The sequence below is a fragment of the Haemaphysalis longicornis genome, unplaced genomic scaffold (genome assembly GCF_048455015.1).
Source record: "Haemaphysalis longicornis isolate Haplotype H1 unplaced genomic scaffold, Haemaphysalis longicornis Haplotype H1 scaffold_1, whole genome shotgun sequence".
NCBI classification, from domain to species: Eukaryota; Metazoa; Arthropoda; class Arachnida; order Ixodida; family Ixodidae; genus Haemaphysalis; species Haemaphysalis longicornis.
The window spans coordinates 148,741,600-148,761,334 of NW_027526203.1; the positions used below are offsets into that span (position 1 = coordinate 148,741,600).

A 19,735-nucleotide genomic window follows, 5' to 3' on the forward strand; every position below is an offset into this window, starting at 1 on the left:
CTAAACCAACCCTGCATATTTTAGCCTTTTTGCACACAGTAGTCAACTGTGGTCACTTTCCCGCACCGCAGCAAAGGAATAAAATTTGTAATACGGTTGCCTACTTGTCTGAATTTCTGGATTTTTTCCACGAAGGTAATCAAAAAGTGCATACTAGCAACACCTTGCTGAAAATGGCGACTTTTCTGCTCGTTTTCAAACATTTACTAGAAGGTGGCGACTTTTTTTGGCCATTTACGGCAATATCCTGGCGACCTTTCCTTCTGAGGAGCTGGCAACCCTGGTCACTTCTGTGTTGTGTAGAATCGTCCCGTCTGTCATGCGTACCCTGGGCTTGGAGAGCTCTCTCGGCGCTCGTTCCAAATCAGCGTTCAAATGAGCTGCTTTCTGCGCTCGCTTTTTTTTTTTTAGAGATGCAATTTTGGTGGGTCGACCTACATTCGAGTTGACTTACAATCGTGTAAATACGGTAGTTTCTCAACTGATCTGTAGTGCGGTGCGTGCTGGCAGACATGTCTCAGGCCTCCCTGATGATGCGACAGGCAGTGGCAGCGTTGGTGGTGCTCAATCGCAAGCACTCAAAATGTGGCTCATCTGGTGTCCAGCTATTTCAAGCTTGTTTTCAAGAAAATATTTTTCACTAGTTTTTAGTGGATTGAAATACTTAAAACATTATCCAGAGTTTTTGAAGAGTGCTTTTTGACTCGAAGCTGAACGGAGTATTGGGTCATTCACTTGGATGTTCGGACGTTTCTGTTGTTCACACAGGCCTAATCAGCCAGTGTTCACCACCAAGTTTTCTTTTCAATTTCGGGTGGATTTTATGGCTTGCATGCTTGCATGTTGTGCTGGGTGTAAATAAAAAGTTGATCATCAAGAAGCTTTTTATGTTACACGGGAAGGATTTGTTACCACCGGCAATAGGAAAACGACTGATTTCTTCAACAGGACCATCTAAAAGTAGGCACCAACCACCTGTGATACCGTATTTACCCGATTCTAACGCGCCCCCGATTCTAACGCGCACCCGATTTTCCTGGCAAAAAAACCGAAAAAACTTGCATCTCCGATTGTAACGCGCACGAGACTTTGTGACCCAGACAAACGAATGAGAGAGAAACGGGTTATTTATTTCCCGAAGTAATCTCACTCATCTCACTCGTCGTCGCTCTCCGCTGACCACAACATCTCGCCCTCGGTGCCGTCAAGTGCGTTCGCGATGCCACACTTCTGAACGAACGTTTAACCATGGTCGATGGGATCGTGTCCCATACCGAGAGCTTTTCCAGAGGTGCACGCTTCAGCCGACTGCTCGTTTTGAACGCGTGGGAGCCGCTGCTGCCATTGCTGTTATCAAGCGCGCATGTGAAACGATTTGACGATTTGTGTGAACGCCGATAGAAAAGCCTAGGCGCCTAGGCTTCCTGCGTCCAAAAAATCGTTGCTAAAAGCTTTGGCGCAATCTTGAGATGGCGATGGCGATGGGTGGCCGAAATTTTCGCTGTTTCGGCAGTTTCGGTTTCGTATCCGATTCTAACGCGCATGCGATTTTTCGGCCTATTTTTCCGTAAAAAGAGTGCGCGTTAGAATCGGGTAAATACGGTAATTTTTTTTATTCCTTCGACATGTGTATCAAGATAATTTTATATTGGCTTGTTTTACGGTTTTTACCTCAGTAGAAATTGTGTAATTGGTCTAGCTTACCTGTAACAGCCCCACACCTCCTTGGATTCATTTTTAGCCCGCAGTATTGTATGATTAAATAAATAAGATAGTGAAAAAGGCCGCCACCTGTGAGCGCTGCACGTGTTACAATGGGCAGGATGACAACTATGGTAGGTACAGTTAACTGCTGCCTCGGGAAAGGGTCACAAACGACCGCGTGTGTAGCCTACAGTGTGTGAACGAGGAAGGCGCGCCTTGGGGTGCAAAGGGAAAGGCAACCAGTGCCCTGCTTGGAAGCTTGTACTATGAAGCGGACGGCCTCTGGGTGGTGCCGGATGGGGTGATCCCTTTTGTGTGTCCCCCGCCCTGCTGCAGACACGGTCCCTGCGCTCCTTCTACCCGCTGTCCCTGATGGAGACTGGCCAGGACATCCTCTTCTTCTGGGTGGCACGCATGGTCATGCTGGGCAAGGAGCTCACGGGGCAGCTGCCCTTCTCCAGGGTGGGTGCGCCTCTTCCCCCCCCCGCACACGAGGAAGCCTTGTCCGGGACCCACCACGGTGGCTAAGGCAATGTGCTGCTGAGCCCAGAAACGCGGGTTTGGCTCCCGGCCACGGTGGCTGCTTTTCTGATGGCGATGAAAAGCGAAAACGCCCGTGTGTTCGAGATTTCGGTGTGTGTTAAAGATCCCGTGCAGGTGGTCAAAATTAATCTGGAACCCTCCACTACAGTGCACCTCATCGCCTGTGTAGCGTCGGCACTTTGAACTTTATAACCAAATGTTCGGGCATTTGATGCAGGCTCGTGTTCTTCGTGGGACAAAAGGCATCCGCTCAAGAGCAGACCGATCGATTCTCATTGTACTCACCACGTTTGCCAGATGTCCATTGAGAAGAAGTTTGAACTGCTGCAGCCATAGTCTTCACTCATTGTGCTCTCACTTTTTTTCGTGCCTGATGAGGTTTTTCTATACACTGTAAGTGTCTGTAGCACTTGGAATGCCTCTCAGCTGCAGCAAACAGACGACGCTACAATCTCACTTCTAAGCTTGTAAAGAAGTTACTCAAGAAAAAGAAAGTAAGAGAACAAGTAATTCCGTAAGAAAGTTTGTCAATCAGCAGTTTAGTTCTTAGAAATGTCCATAGTGAGCACAGTGGGAGGGCACTGCAGTTGAGCAGTGTGGAGGTGTTGAGTTTATCCAACTAAATGTCACTCAATCATACTGCACTATATTGCATGATGGAAATGCTGTGTTGATGTATGATTATTAAGAAGAAAGGCAAAACGTGTGGACAAGGATGATATCTTTGAGAAGGCTCATTGGTTGACTTAAAAGCTTGGTAGTGTAGAAAATGTTCTGCCAACAGTGTAATGAATGGGCTAAAAGCATAGCATCACCATTTCTGCAAGTTGTTAGTGTTAAAAGAGAAACAATTTGACCCAATAGTGAAGCCTACAGCCTTAAATTAGTGTGAAGTGTATGGCGGTTGGAATGGGTCACCAGAAGACCGGCACACTTTTCTGTGCATCCCAGAGAAATTTCTCTGAATATGTTGAAGAAGTTAGCCATGGTGACAATGGGTGCCTTTTTTTTTAAACATTAACAGTGTTGGGTGCTTTTCTTTATCCGTGCCCTGCTGAGGCGTACGTGTTCACTGTGCGTCAAGATCAGCCCTGTGGCATAGAAAGGCACGCTTTGTCACTGGTAAATCAAAGGAAATGACCCCCGATGGGTGTGTTAATTGAATAATCGTTAGGGTGATCCTCCACAGCTTCCCTTTGTAGCAGATTTTGAGCTCAAGGTGAACGAAAGCTCCAGTTTGCAGCCCCGTTTTAAAGAGGGGCGTGACTGCTTTGTTGGTGCTCAATTTAGGGCGCGGGGACTGTGTGAAACGTGTTCGAAAGCTCTCATCATTCCTGCACCCACGGCTACTGGAGGGGTGGATCATTTCCTGTGATCTTGTAGGTCCTGCTACACGGCATGATCCGGGACTCGGAAGGCCGCAAGATGTCCAAGTCCTTGGGCAACGTCCTGGACCCCCTGGACATTGTGGAGGGCAAGCCCTTGCACGTGCGTGGTCTTGCCTCCTCCCCCCCCCCCCAGTGCATGCAGGAGAGGTTGGGTACTGCCTCTCGTGGGTGGTGGGAGTCGCCCGTTTTATTTTCAGTCTCACTGCACCACCTCTTGCTTCCTTAGTTGTGCTGCAACTTGTGCGTGGTTCCTGTGAAGCCAAGGACTGTACGGCTTGGTAAGATGGATAGCAAAGGTTGTCTCAGCCGTTGCATTGAAACCACTAAACTCTGGAAGCTGTTGAAATTTTAGTTAAAGGAGTAATTCCTGTGAAATCAGGAAGGGAGTGAGAAAAGTTTTGAATTCCATAGAGAACAATGCAATATTCAGAGCAAGTGGTGTGCAAATCACGTGGGGCCAGAGAAAAACAATGAACTTGTAGCTTCGCGCTCCTAGACACCGAGATACAGCTTTCTTGACAAGAAGGCATTGATGCTGCAGCACTCACGAAGCTGGTTTGCCTGTACATTTGTCCTCGCACACTTGCCCCGATTTTGGTTACGACTCCTTTTTATCTTATGATTAGGTGTAAAATGCCCTTTTTGGGACCCATATTCAAGACTCTTGTGGATGCATGCGAGGACATTTGTGGTGCACATGCTTTTTACAAATGAAATTGATGCATTGGTAGTCAAGTCCGGGTCACCTATCACTTCGATCTAGGACACAATTCAAGATATGGAGGCAAAGGAGTTGGACATCATAAAAGTCTGTAAAAACACTTCACTGATGAAACTGCCTTACTTTAAATGAACTATCTTTTCTTGAAGTATCTTTTGAAATAAAGTATCTTTTTGGATATGGGCAACTTTGCTATCTGCGACAGTATGCACATCTCGACATTGTCTAAAGAGTCGAAGCAGCTGAGGCTGCAACATTCTAGTTGCACCGAAGCGCCGGATTAGTGGAAGTGCAGTAATCACAGCTGAGGATGTGGGCAAGAGATTTTTGTTGCTTTCCTAGTTGTGCCCGCTTTCACTTGCACTTGGTACGATGTCACCAATGTAGTCTTAGCTTCCCAACTCTCCCGTGGTCACCCACACTTACAAACTCACTGATTGTTGATCTGCTAATGGCGCCTGAAAATCCCATCAACTGGACTGAGGTGGCTTATAGGCTCACTTCGGCAACACTGGCAATGGTTTCATCGCACTCGCTAGAGTTTTCAGTCATCACAGGCACGCGGAAGCAGCATCAGATGGTTTCTTTTGTAACATCTGCCCAGGACCTGCCGACACGAACAATTCCCGCCTTATTCTTCCGAGACCGAGCTGAGGGTGCTTCTCGAAATTGTGCGCGCTGCGGGTGCGTCAAACTTATCACCGCGTTCGACACACTTTAGGATTGCCTGCTGTACAATGAAAGGCAAGTTGCGCCGAATCGTGCTATCCATCACAGGAACACTGTGCAAGAAAGCTCGCTCACAAAGTGCAAACAGTACAAACACAAGGAATAACAAAAGCATGGCAGCAGGTGACAACTTGCAAGCAGCCTGTGATTGGCTGTCAAAGCATGCAAAACAAGTGGACCAGGATCCTTTCTTTTCTTTTTTTTTTTTTTATATGGAGAGCGTCAACAGCTTACCCTACACAGCACAGTAGAGTGGTTACGACAGAAAGAGTGAGGGAGCGGGGGTAAGAGCCGCCCACAAGCAACCGGAGTACATCACTTTTATTCTGCACCGGCAGTATTTCCCCTCTGCTGCGAGGGAAAGCCAACCTAAGGGGGCACTTCTATGGCAGTTTGCATTTGATATATCAGAAGTCGCTGGTATTTTTGTTTGGTGTAAGCGTAATTTTTGCTGTATATTCTGATTGAAAATATACTGTGTTCAGAAATAGCTCGATATGCAGGATAATTTGATGCAAACAGGTTCAATTTAGCCGGATTTGACTGTAGTATTGGGAAAGGAACCCATAAACAAGCGCAAAATGGGAATTAAAGTACCGAGTTTGGTGACGGTGGATTAACAGTCAGGCTAGTGTTTCATGCATTGTGCTGTTCTATACACAGTTTCCTTTCTACAGACGTCAACAATAACGAAGCTGCTGTATTTGTTTTCTTCTTAAAAGGAACGAGTTACTTTTCAGAATACACCCTCATTACACTAAACTTGTGGTTGGGATGAGCACTTGTGGCTGAGATCATCACATTAGATGAAACCTCCCCTCCCCCAATTTCGTAAAATATAATACCATCAATAAAGCTAATGTAATGAAGACAAGTGAAAGGACTAACGGACCTCGATCGTCCAATCCCTGTTCGGGTATGTGCCGGAAGCATCAAGCTGGCATCATCTCTGTGCGTCCTTGTGGTCAGATCAGCGATCCCCTATCCGGTTCACCTGGAACAGACTGCGCTGCTTCCCGCCTCTCGCTTTTACTGCTTGTTAGCAATTAAACCGCCTTTCAAGTGGTGGAGGAGCTGGGTACGAGGTGAACCAACCTGGAGCTTCGCAACCGCACCGTACCACTGCCCGTCAACCCCGTCGACGTAGGCCAACAGCCACCATCACCGGTGCCACCGGTCATCTGTGCCGGCACCATCCGTCAGCGTGACCCGCCCTTTTTCACCAGAAAAGGTAATTATGATGCCGAGGATTGGTTGTCCACATTCGAGCGAGTGAGCGTCTACAACAAGTGGATGACAAAGCTAAGCTGAGCAATGTCGAGTTTTACCTTAGGGAAGTGGCTGAGGTCTGGTTTCGGAACAACGGCAGGACCATCAAAACGTGGGGCGAATTCAAAACCCTCTTCGCAGAGGCGTTCGACAGGCCAGAGGTGCGGAAACTGCACGCTGAACAGTGTCTTCGCGTACGCGCGCAGCAGCCCGGCGAGAATTTCACAAGTTATATCGAAGACGTTGTGGATCTCTGCAGGCGTATCAACATGGATATGTCTGAGCAAGAAAAGATTCGGCACATACTGAAAGGAATTGAAGACGACGCGTTTCAGATGTTGATGTCCAAAGACCCAAAGACCGTGGCTGAGATAATTAAGCTCTGCCAAAGCTATGATGAGCTGCGGCGGCAGAGGAGTTTTGTTCAAAAGTCGCTCGGGACGGGCGCAGAACTGTCAAGTTTATCGTGCAGTTCTGAACAAGCATCGCTTGAGATGAGGATTAAGGACTTTGTCCGGGAAGAGGTCGCTCGGCAACTTTCGCTGGTACCTTTTGTAGAGCAGCCTGCACCAAGTTTGCCTCAAGCTGTTCAGCGCACCGTCAGGGAGCAGGTCGCCGAAGCCCTATCACCTGCACACCAGTCAACTACACCCGCTGCCCCGCTGACTGTTCCAACCATGGCTACCATAGCACCGCCAGTGACCGCTCCGTTGACGTACGCCGAATGCGCTGCAAGGGCTGCCCCGCCACTTGTCCACTCCTTTGTCCCCTCGTTTGGACCCTACATACCAGCGCCTGTGACGTTCACTCCTCAGCCAGTCTCCCAGTTCCGCCGTCCCGCGCCATTGGCTGTACAGCAGACAAATCCGTGGCACACTCAGGACAACCGACCTATATGCTTTTCCTGTCGTCTCCCAGGACATGTAGCACGTTACTGTCGCCGTGCAATGCAGCAGGTTGAAGCATCTCATAGTCCAGTGTATGTTTCCCGCCAAGCTCCCCGTCGCACACCTGCGGGACCGCCGTCACCATCCTTTCAATCCGACCATCAGACGTTCGCGAGTCACCGATCGCCTTCTCCTCGTCGCCGCTCCATCTCTCCTATGCGTCGTCAGTCAGCGCCTCATGACGCGGGAAACTAATTCCCGCAGTTCCGGAGGCACGAACTGCGTACGTAGCAAAATGTCAAAGTCCTCGTGTATCTCCGAAAAATGTCGTCGACGTAGTTGTTGAAGGAGTTCCTATTCTTGCTCTTGTGGATACTGGTGCCGCGATTTCTGTTATGAGTGTGAAACTATGCCGCTATCTGAAAAAGGTTATGACGCCACTGTCGGGACTTTCGCTTCGAACTGCAAGTGCTGAACATGTGTCAGCACTGGCTGCATGCACTGCTCGAGTAGTGATCCAAGACACTGTCTACACCATCGAATTCGTTGTTTTGTCTTCATGTTCCCATGACGTTATTCTTGGATGGGACTTCTTGTCAAGCCATAACGCAGTAATTGACTGTGCCAAGGCCGAGATTGAACTTATTTCCCAAAACGATCCGCCGCTGTCTGAGCATTTGTTTGGTGAATGGAAGATTACCGTGGACGAAGACGTCGATATCCCGCCGCTAAGTTCCGTAATGGTTGACCTTGCTAGTGCGCCCGTACCCGATGGACCTGTCCTATTCACACCAGGCGACCTTTTTGTTCGCCGGAAGGAGTTGCCACTCCCATTCGCCGTTCTTACAGTGCAAGGTGGGCGTACAAGAATGCTTATCTCCAATCAAACCCACTGTTCTGTCAGCCTGCTCCATGGAGAGTCAATTGGCCATGTTGAAGCTATGCGCTCCATCAGCCGCTTCGACGTTTGCGATGATCCCGCTGCGCTTTCGCTCACTGCCCTGGACTCGTCCATTTCTACCGACGCTTCACTGTCCGCCGACGTGTTCAAGCAGTCCCTGGACGCCGATTTGGATCCCACACAGCGCACGCAGCTTCTCGCCCTTTTTAACAAGTTCCGTTCTTCCTTTGACTGTGCACAAGCTCCGTTGGGTAAAACGTCAACAGTCACCCATCACATCGACACAGGCGATCATGCTCCCTTGCGACAACGACCCTACCGTGTGTCGGGGCCGGAACGTGGTGTTATTAGTGAGCACGTGGATGACATGCTACAGCGCGGCGTCATTCGGCCGTCCCAAAGCCCATGGTCGTCGCCCGTGGTCCTCGTAACAAAAAAAGGATGGGTCTTTGCGCTTCTGTGTTGACTACCGCCGCCTAAACAAGATTACCCGCAGGGACGTTTATCCGCTCCCTCGCATCGACGACACTCTCGATTGTTTACACGGTGCGGAATTCTTCTCGTCCCTTGATTTGCGCTCGGGCTACTGGCAAGTGCCGGTTGCGGAATCGGACCGCCCCAAGACCGCCTTTGTTACCCCGGATGGTTTATATGAATTTAACGTCATGCCATTTGGCTTATGTAACGCACCTGCTACATTCGAGAGAATGATGGATAACATCTTGCGTGGTCTCAAGTGGCATACATGCCTTTGTTACTTAGATGACGTCGTCGTATTCTCTCCCGATTTTGACACACACCTAACTCGTCTCCACCAGATCCTGGCGTGTCTCACCGCTGCCGGCCTCCAACTAAACTTAAAGAAATGTCGTTTTGGTGCGCGCAAGTTGACTATTCTGGGCCACGTTGTTTCAAAAGATGGTGTGTCGCCTGATCCCGATAAGCTACGTGCTGTCGCCGACTTTCCGAAGCCGACTTCCTTGAAAACCCTCCGGAGCTTCATCGGGCTCTGTTCCTATTTCCGACGCTTCGTCAGAAATTTCGCTACCATCGTTTCCCCCCTAACAAGACTGCTGAACGGCGATAACACTCTTTCTGCGTGGTCCCCGGATTGTGATGAAGCATTTTCTTCCTTGCGATGTCTGTTAATCTCACCACCTATCCTCCGGCATTACGACCCAGCAACTCCTACGGAGGTGCACACTGACGCCAGTGGCGTCGGTCTCGGTGCAGTGCTTGCCCAACGGAAGCCCAACTACGACAAATACGTTGTAGCGTATGCAAGTCGAACTCTCACCAAGGCCGAGCGAAATTATTCCATGACCGAAAAGGAATGCTTGGCCATAGTTTGGGCGCTCACCAAATTCCGCCCCTATATTTATGGCCGCCCCTTTGATGTTGTCACCGACCACCATGCATTGTGCTGGCTGTCGTCTCTCAAAGACCCCATGGGACGACTTGCTCGTTGGGCCCTCCGTCTACAAGAATTCGACATTCGTGTTATGTATCGATCCGGCCGCAAGCATTCTGACGCCGACGCCCTCTCTCGCTCCCCGGTGTCCGCTGATACGGCACACCTCAGCACAACGGACTCTACCTTGTCGTCGCTGACTCTCTCAGACATGGCTTCTCAGCAGAAAGAAGATCCATGGATCGCTACTATCGGCAACTTCCTGTCTTCACTGTCGACCCTTCCTCAGCCTAGGGCCCTGCGTCACCAGGCTGCTCACTTTGCCATTCGCGACAACCTCCTCTACCGCCGCAACTACATGCCGGATGGCCGCAAGTGGCTCCTTGTGGTTCCACGGAGTCTCCGCGCGGAGGTGTGTGCCGCTTACCACGATGATCCTCAGAGTGCTCACGTGGGACTCTTGAAGACCTATACCCGACTTCGTCAAAGATACTACTGGCGTGGTATGTACAGCTTTGTGCGAAGATTTGTTCGTGCCTGTACTGATTGTCAACGACGTAAGTCGCCTGTCCCCAAGCCAGCCGGCCCGCTGCAGCCCCTGCCGTGCCCCGTTCGTCCGTATGAGCGCGTTGGCATTGATCTTTACGGCCCACTGCCATACTCTTCTTCTGGTAACCGGTGGATAATTGTGGCAGTAGATTACCTAACCCGCTATGCCGAAACAGCAGCGCTTCCCGCTTCCACGGCACGTGAGGTTGGTGCATTCATTCTGCACTCCCTCGTCCTACGCCACGGTGCACCACGGAAACTCCTAAGCGATAGGGGGCGTGTATTCCTCTCTCAGGCCATCGAAGCGCTCCTCTCAGAATGCAAAATTGTGCACCGCACCACATCCGCCTACCATCCCCAAACCAATGGACTGGCAGAAAGATTCAACCGCACGCTTGGGGACATGATCGCAAAGTATGTCGCGCCCGACCATTCGAACTGGGACTCCGTGCTACCGTTCATAACGTTCGCTTACAACATGGCCGTGCAGACCACTACAGGTTTTTCACCTTTCTTTTTGTTATACGGACGGGAGCCATCGTGTACAATGGATACCATCCTTCCCTACAGCCCTGATCCGTCCGAATGCCATCTCCTTTCTAACGCAACGCGCCATGCAGAAGAGTGCCGCCTGCTCGCACGTTCGTTTACGCCGAGCGACCAAGCTCAACAGAAGCACCGTCATGACCAGGAGCACTCATCGACTTCTTACAGTGCTGGCGATCTCGTTTGGCTGTGGATACCGTCTGCCACTCCTGGTCTCTGCTCAAAGCTCCTTTCTAAATATCACGGCCCCTACCGTGTCATCGATTCTTCCTCCCCCGTTAACTACGTTGTAGAACCACTGAAGCCAACGGAAGACCTTCGCCGTCGCGGCCGCGAAACTGTCCACGTCTCTCGCCTAAAGCCCTATTACGATCCGCTTGTGCTGCACTCACCGTAGGTCGCCAGGGTGGCTCTCTCTTCGGCGGAGGGTGATTGTAATGAAGAAAAGTGAAAGGACTAACGGACCTCGATCGTCCAATCCCTGTTCGGGTATGTGCCGGAAGCATCAAGCTGGCATCATCTCTGTGCGTCCTTGTGGTCAGATCAGCGATCCCCTATCCGGTTCACCTGGAACAGACTGCGCTGCTTCCCGCCTCTCGCTTTTACTGCTTGTTAGCAATTAAACCGCCTTTCACTAAGAGCAGGAGGATAGCTTTGTGTTTTTTTTTATGCCCCAGGAAAATTTTCGTAACCCTTTTGACGGACCCTCTTATTTTTCTGGAGGCTGTGTAGTCATTGGAGCGTTCTGAGAAATGGTTTATTTCAGTTTTCTTATTATAAATTGCTAAACATTTGCTCCGCCTCAAAAATGGTCGCCTTGATGAGCAGCTACTCCATCGGCATCATTATTTGCTTTGTATTTACTTTGAGACCAAAAAGGTGTCCAGCACCTCCTGTAGAGTGTTCTCTTCATTTTGTGTGTGCTGCGAGTGAAAATGTTGTGATCCCTCGCTAGGGCAATTTGTTTGCCCAGAATGGGGGATTGTCACCATTCGTTAACGTCTGTGCCCCCGTAACAGTCCTGGGACGGTGTTCACTTGTGCACTCGGTTGTTTGGGGACACTGTAGGGGGCAGCCCTTTCTTTGAGCTCACCTGTGTAATGAGAGCAATGGTGTGCGCAGGAGCTGGAGCAATCCACGAGGGAGCTGCAGCGGCAGGGCTGCATTGGCGAGCGGGAGTTGGCGGTGGCCCTGCGGTCCCAGCGCCACACCTTCCCGTCGGGTGTCCCCAAGTGCGGCGCCGACGCCCTGCGCCTGGCCCTGCTCTCCTACGACGTCAAGGGTAGGGGGCCAGGGCTGGGAGCCTCCATGGGCAGTCGGCTGGCTGGGTGGCACGGCAGGCACCGAGAGCAGCACCTATGCACACGCACAAGCAGCGGCCATTACCCAAGCCGCTGGGAAGAGGCTTTTCCACTAATGGCTGCTCCATCTGTGGTGCCAAAAAAAGAAAAAAAGAGCAGCATCACAGAAAAGTTACTTTTTTTGAAACTACCATTTTTCAAAAAGTACTCGTGCTTTTATCTTGGGCCACCAAATTTTGCATGACTTGAATCTGCACTTGGATTATAGTACAGTGGAACCCCGATATACGTCCCCCCGTTTTACGATGACCCGCTTATGACGGATCACCGTGGTCCCGGCAAACTCCCCAAAAAAACAATGCATTAAAAACTTCGATTATACACTGCTCGGGTGCGCAAGTTCCGCTTTATACGACGGACCCTGGCGGGGATAAATGGCCATTTTTCCCACCTTTCACACCACTTCACTGCCTCATTCCGACTCCTCTTTATTCTTGACCCCGTTTGACACTGCTCGATGTACAAAGGTCCACAGGCGGGTCCGACCATTTGCTGAACACATGCAAGCAAGCAGGCGGGTACTGGCGAGTGGGAGTTAACCATCAATGGTCATACGCAACAGCAGGATGCCAACGTGCCAACCACAAGAAGTCGAAGTCAAGGTGGTTGGAGTACCGCGAATTCGAAGCTCCCATCGAGCCAACAAGCATGAAAACACATAGGTACGCAGCAACCCCATGGCGATGACCGAACACCCACTTTCCTCATGCGCTCAATTCAAGCTTCTTCCTTTGTTTCAACATCCGCATCGGCCTACGGTAGGAGTGTGTGAATACCGAATAGTAACTTCTGAATCGAATATCGAATATCAGTTTATTTTGACAGGCTTCGATTTTTCGTAGGTTTTTGTTCAAAAAACAGGCTACTTCGTGTGTTTGGGAGTCATGGCGTTCTTTTTGAACCTGAAGAATGCACTTTTCAACTCATTTGCAGTAGTGCAGTCGCCGAACCACTATGAGGCAGTACTGCAGGAATCCCAAGCAAGCACAATACGCATTAAAAAAAAAAGACTTGCTCTGGAGTTGCTGTACTGCAACCATAGGCAATGACTAAACAGCGCCTCCTAACTCCAAGGCGAGCACTTTACAGGTATGAACAATATGACACGAAAACACGGCACAACCACAACCACGGACTACGATGAGGGACTTCATTATAAGCTCATGGCGAGCGTGAACGATACGTTGTGGAAGGAAAGCTCACACTACAGTCATCGTGCGTGAGCCTGTGCTATCCCCTGCAGTAAAAAAAAACATGCTAGAAACATACACCAACTGCATTAAAAAAAGCCAGAACCGCTTTTTATTTTACGCTGACAGAGGCAATGTCAAAAACAACTATAGCGGCGGCGATTGCTTTACCGGAAGCTGCCCTAACATGTACACATCCGGGTCGCAGTATTCAAAATGACGGCCAAGGTCAATGGCACGAAGGAAAGATCTTGTCGATGCAATCGCAAATTACTCCATCTAGTGACATAAAATTTATGACCTCTGTAGGCACGCGCATTGAATGCACGATTTGGATAAGACTTTCCAAGCAGACAGTGTACCAGCAGTGCGTTAGCATGGGCCGATATCTCTCGCTTTCGCTGAGCCGGGAACATTCAGAAAACCCACTCGACTAATAAAAAAATTGAATAGTGGATATGCGATTCGCGAATCGAATTATTCGAGCAGGTACTATTCGATTCGTATTCGAATATTTGAGTATTCGCACTTCCCTACTCCACGGTCCTTTCTATCCAGCCTTTACCACATTTACCTATCTGCTCTCTGCTTATCAGTGTCTTTGAAAGCCACGTTGTCTCTCTGTTCCTTACTTTCCCGCCTTTTTTCCATCACTGCCTCGTACTTTCGTTTGTTTCGCTTGGCCTTGCCAGTTTCACACTCTTGCCTTCTCCCCTCCCAATTTGCCCGGCTGCGTCGGCCTTGCCAGCTTACTTTGCCCTCGCGACGCATGGCTGGCGGGCTAGTGCAGGCATTGTGAAGGGGAGGGGGGCACGAAATAGACGTTTTTCTTTTTAAGAACTTGGGATTTCAGCTCGTGGTTGGAAAATTACCTGAAAACGAGCTAAATATACAGTGTAGACCATTTATAACGTAACCGCTTATAGTGCGGGACCGGATATAACGCGGGTTTTCGTGACCACCGGTTTGGCTCCCATAGAACTCAATGCATAAGCATACCGCTTAAGATGCGGTTGGCCGAAGCACCATACCGTTTATAGTGCGGTTTTTCGGCGGGTCTGCTCATCGATCGGCGCAGGGGGCATCGTTTTGGGGTAGCAAAAGAAAAAAAGAAATGATGAAATCGGCCATCTGACGCAGCGCGCACCCCTTGCTCTCTAACTTCGACACAGAAGCAAAAAATAGGCACCCTTTAGTTCGCGCGTATGTGATAACCACAGCTGTCCTTGCTTGATGCACCTCGGAAGATAGCGACCGGCTCCCCGTCCGCGCGTGGCAAGTTATTTCTATTAATCGTGAACCGCATGGCCCGTTTTCGCACATCGGCGTTGCGCGTGCGTTTTTTTTCATGCTCGCGTCTACGGGTCTATTCGATTCAGCCTGCACCTCTTGAACCAGTTCACAGCGGTGCAAAGTGGGTTCCGCCATCGGCGGAACCAGCCCTGCACTTTTTTCGTCTGCTTCTGCACCTCCTCTGCAGGGAGTGCAGGCAAAGCCGTGAACCCGTCCTGCACCCGTCGGCACCACCGGTGAATCGAACGGCGCGGTTCAGGTGCCGCGAGCTGCACCGCTGAAACGAACGGCGAAGTGCGGCACCGCCTGAACTGGTTCACGCGGTGCAGGTGAAACGAATAGACCCTACGATTCCGCGCTCGCGGTGGCTTCTTCGCGTGGCAGTGGGAGGAGCCTGACGACTTGCACCAATGGAAAGACGCGCACCTAATGGCAGGAGATTCGAAGCGCTCCGAGCCGGCTAGCCGCGCCAAAGGTGTTTAGGCTAAAGCCCCTCGATCAGATGAAGGGACTTTAGTTTAGGCTTACCGCCGCGGTATTTTTTGATGGGCGCTTTCACAAGCAGCGTGGATGGCAGTCTATATTCCACTTTGCGGTCACATTAGCAGCTCTTTTCTTGCATGAGTATCTTCGCTTGCGCCTCGTGCGGCATTTCAGCGAGCGGTTAGAAGTGCTCGCTGGAGCTGCCTGCACCGCTTCACGGCCAGTGCCGACGTCATGTTGCCGCCTCTTACCGCGCCGCACACATTACGTCAGTTTACGCGCCGGCGTCGCCGCGCTTGCGGCGTGCGCTGCACGTTTTCGTGAGAAATCGCTCCATGCGGTTCACGCTTTAGAACGTTGTGCAGATAAGCCACCGCTCTTCCCGAACAAGCGAGCCGCGCGAAGATTTCCACCACCAGTACGTTGCGCTGATAAGCAGCCGCCTTCGGCATCGTGAACGCAAGGTGGGGTAAAAAAAAAAAAAAATCCCGCTGGCCTTTCTTATCATGTCCTGCGGCATCTTCATAGATGCAAAAAACGCAGCCATGGTCTTTCAAAACACAAACACAATGGAAGTTAAAGCCGCACTCGCCGTTTGTAAGACCGCGCTTTTGCAATGTGTGAGACCCGGCAGCAGCGGCTGATGTTAAAAATAATACGAAATAAAGACGCTTCCTTCGTTTTTAGGCGCTGTGCGTTTGGGTGATAAAAAATTTAGGATGGCTTGAGAGGTAGGTGGCGATTTGGTTGAATTCGCGCACGTTTTGGTTATAGTGCGGTACCGCTTATAGTGCGGATTTTTGCGGCTCCCGCGACATACGTTATAAGCGGTAGTTTACGTAAGTTCTTCGCCCAACTGCTGCGCAAAACCGTCTACTAGGCGGGCATTTACCCGTACCCGGATCATACAACACCCCGTCATACGACGCTCTTGTGCGGTCCCTTGGAAGTGATATTATTGGGGTTCCGCTGTATTTTGTGTTTAACATAGCTTACAACTAGTTTCAGCGCAGATATTTGGTTTACTGCCTGCTCCGAGTGTTTTATCACACCCTCTGATCATTCTTTGTCTCTCTCAAACTTTACCATAGTCACTACTTATCGGTTATAATAATTCAGTGTGGCACTATCAGCCAACTGAAGCTATTGCCTTATGAGACTTGTGGGAGATCATGGGCGCATTCCATGTGCGATCATGCACAATTTAAAACAATAAGTGCCATCACTCATTATCTCCGCAGCATTTTCTATATTTCTAGTCCCCAGAAAAAGTTGATGACTGCCACATTCTGCGCAACCATTGTAGCCGTGAAGGGAGCCACCTCCCGACCGCCCTTTCTATCTACTGCCAGCTGGTCCATGAGATAAGTGGGACAGGGAGCATTTTTTCAATGCCTTTGAGATCGGAATAACACCATAGCATTGTCATTTTAAATAATTGAACTGCATCCTCTAGGTTGCTGTTAATCATTGGGATTTTAGAAAATAGCAAACTTTGCTTCAGTTGTACGAAAGCTGCTATCGTCAAAAAAAAAAAAAAAAAGAGAGACAAGGATGAGGTGCAGACACTTGCTTTTATCTAGAGGGCGCTTATCCTTCCATGTGGGTTGTGTTGAGAACGTGCATGCATTGCTTAGTCCATGCATCTGTACAGTTGCATTTCTTTTCTGTTCATGGCTGGCTGAAAAGCAACAAATGCTTTGAATGGGATCTTTTTATGCACAATCTGGTTATCACAATTGCCGGTTATAAAAGCTACTTTTTGGTGGTACTTCTATATTGTTATAAGTAGTTTGTGCTGTTGGGGGCTAAGGACAAAGCTACCACCAGGAAACATGATTGTGTGATTGTTGGGGTGGACCCGGTTTTGTTTCATTGCACTGCTTCGATGTTAGCATGGAGGTGACACAGCAGTGATGTCACTGCCGACAAGCACCACGAAATTTGAAAACTTGTAAATGTCTATGTTCCATCTTTTTTGTGTGTCTGTGCGTGTGCGTCTGAGTGTGCGTGAAAGAGAAAGAGGGTGGAAGCGATGCTTTCAGGGCTGGTTAGCTCAGTGAGTTATCAAGTTACCGGTTTTATTTTAAACAAAATGATGAAACAAGCGTGTATTTTGCCTTAACAAGTGTGCGTAGCAGGCGTGAGCGTGCATTCCTCCCACGCAGCCAGCAACGTGAACTTCCAGATGAAGGACGCCGTCCACTGGCTGCACTTCTGCAACAAGTTCTGGCAGGCCACGCGCTTCTTCCTGTCGGCCTGCGATAAGCTGGGCGGCCGGCCCCACTTCACTCCGCTCTCGGAGGTACGCTCAGTAGAACAGCACTCGACTGCACTGATTGCTCCCCATCCTGGCCTTCGTGCTCGCCCAAAAAACACTGGGCTAGGCTGGCATGGTGACCTCGTCGCACCGGTTTTTATGCGAGCAGTCTCTAACCATTGCCCTTTCTGCATTCACTAGTTGCTGGGAAAGCAAGGAGCCGAGAGGTCTTTTTGTGCCCTGTCACACGGCAAATCGAATGACATTTAGATCGGACATTAGCTGTGAATCACAGTAGTTTGGCTCTGCACAAAAATACGGAATGGCTAATGGTGATCGAATGATTTCAGGAAGTGCATTTGCATTTGCTTCCGAGCCAAATCAGTAACTAACTTTGACAGCGGTGGCTCGTCACTACACAAGAAAGTTTTAGAATAATCGAAAGAGCACTGTCTCTAAAATGGAGCAGCTAATCAGCATTTCTTCCTGAATGTAGTTTTAGATAGAAAAGGAGGCAAACAACACCTTTTCAAAGCTTGGCCATGTTCACTGCTACCCAGATACAGTGTAGACCGCTTATAACGTATGTCGCGGGAGCCGCAAAAATCCGCACTATAAGCGGTACCGCACTATAACCAAAACACGCGCGAATTCAACCACATCGCCACCTATCTCTCAAGTCAACCTATATTTATCATCACTCAAACGCACAGCACCTAAAAACGAAGGCACGGTCTATATTTCGTATTATTTTTAACATCAGCCGCTGCTGCAGGGCAAAAGCGCAGTCTCACAAACGGCGAGCGCGGCTTTAACTTCCGTTGTGTTTGTTTTGAAAGACCATGGCTGCGTTTTTAGCGTCTATGAACAGATGCCGCAAGACGCGATAAGAACGCCAGCGGGATTTTTTTTTTTTTACCCCAGCTTGTGTTCACGATGCCGAAGGCGGCTGCTTATCAGCGCAACGTACTGGTGGTTGAAATCTTCGGCTTTGCGCGGCTCGAATGTCCGGAAAGGAAAAGAGCGGTGGCTTATCTGCAAGAACGTTCTAAAGCGTGAACTGCGTGGTAGATTTGGTACCGCGAAAACGTGCAGTGCACGCCAGCGCGGATACAACTGGCGTGGTGTGGGCGGCGCGGTAAGAGGCGGCAACATGGCGTCGGGACTGGCCGTGAAGCGGTGCAAGCAGTTCCAGTAAGTTCCAGCGACCGCTTCTAACCGCTCGCTGAAATGCCGCACGGGGCGCAAGCGAAGATGCTCATGCAAGAAAACAGCTAATAATGTGGGCGAAAAGTGGAATATAAACTGCCATCCACGCTGCTTGTGAAAGCGCCCATCAAAAAATACCGCGGTAGTAAGCCTGAACATCTCTGGCGCGGCTAGCCAGCTCAGAGCGCTTCTAATCTCCCACCATTAGGTACGCGTCTCCCCATTGGTGCAAGTCGTCAGGCTCCTCCCACTGCCACGCGAAGAAGCCACCGAAAGCGCGGAATCGTCGATACGAGCACGAAAAAAAAAAAAGAAACCGCGCAACGTTGATGTGCTCGATTCGTGCGCGAAAACGGGCCATGCGGTTCACGATTAATAAAATCACTTGCCGCGCGCGGATGGGGAGTCTGTCGCTATCTTCCGAGGGGCATCAAGCAAGGTCAATTGTGGTTATCAGGTACGCACGAACTAAAGGGTGCCTATTTTTTTTTCTTTGGGTGTCTACGTTAGAGGAAGGCAAGGCGTGCACGCTGCGTCAGATGGCCGATTTCATCCTTTCTTTTTTCTTTTGCTACCCTAAAACGATGCCCCAGCTGCGCCGGTCGATCAGCAAACCCGCCGAAAAACCGCACTATAAACGGTATTGTGCTTCGGCCAACCGCATCTTAAGCGGTATGCTTATGCATTGAGTTCTATGGGATGCAAACCGGTGGTCGCAAAAACCCGCGTTATATCCGGTCCCGCACTATAAGCGGTTATGTTATAAATGGTCTACACTGTATGAATTTGTTGTGTGCTTTGTCTTGGCTTTTGATGTCTACATGTGTCACCTAGAACAGGGATACACTTTTTTTTGTTTGCTTAGGAAAAGTTGTTTTACTTTCAAAATCTTACAGGGTAAAAAAAAAACATTATGAATGCATTTACCTTGTTATTTCTCAGCTGTGTGAGCTCGCTCTATAATTGTCACTGCTGTCATTGCCAAATGACATTTGTCTCACTGCGGAGGCTCGCACGGCCGAACCAGATCTCATTAGCAGCTAATGTCACTCACTTTGAATGACATTTGATTTGCCGTGTGGCAGGGGTATCAAAATGGGGCTGTTTGAGGCATCATTCAGACTGGACTGGGATGATGTCCACTATATTTGGTACTTCCCAATAAAAGAGTGGTGAAACAGGGGATTTCATTGGTGAGTGGAGGCAGTGTGTAGCTTCAAGGTAGCTGGGGAAGCATTTTCAAATACAGTTAAACCTCGATGTAACGAAGTCGGTAAAATTCGGAATTTAC

The 19,735-nt window shown here is 49.7% G+C and overlaps 1 protein-coding gene across 1 annotated transcript in view; it reads left to right on the plus strand.

The window, feature by feature from the left end:
• The window catches only part of LOC144137874 (valine--tRNA ligase, mitochondrial-like), a 140,814-nt gene that overhangs the window by 88,338 nt on the left and 32,741 nt on the right, over positions 1-19,735 (plus strand). The window contains exons 16-19 of the mRNA XM_077669890.1: positions 2,041-2,166; positions 3,631-3,735; positions 11,771-11,930; positions 17,144-17,280. Of these exons, the coding sequence (XP_077526016.1) occupies positions 2,041-2,166; positions 3,631-3,735; positions 11,771-11,930; positions 17,144-17,280 (528 nt within the window). The remainder of the gene's footprint in view (positions 1-2,040; positions 2,167-3,630; positions 3,736-11,770; positions 11,931-17,143; positions 17,281-19,735) is intronic.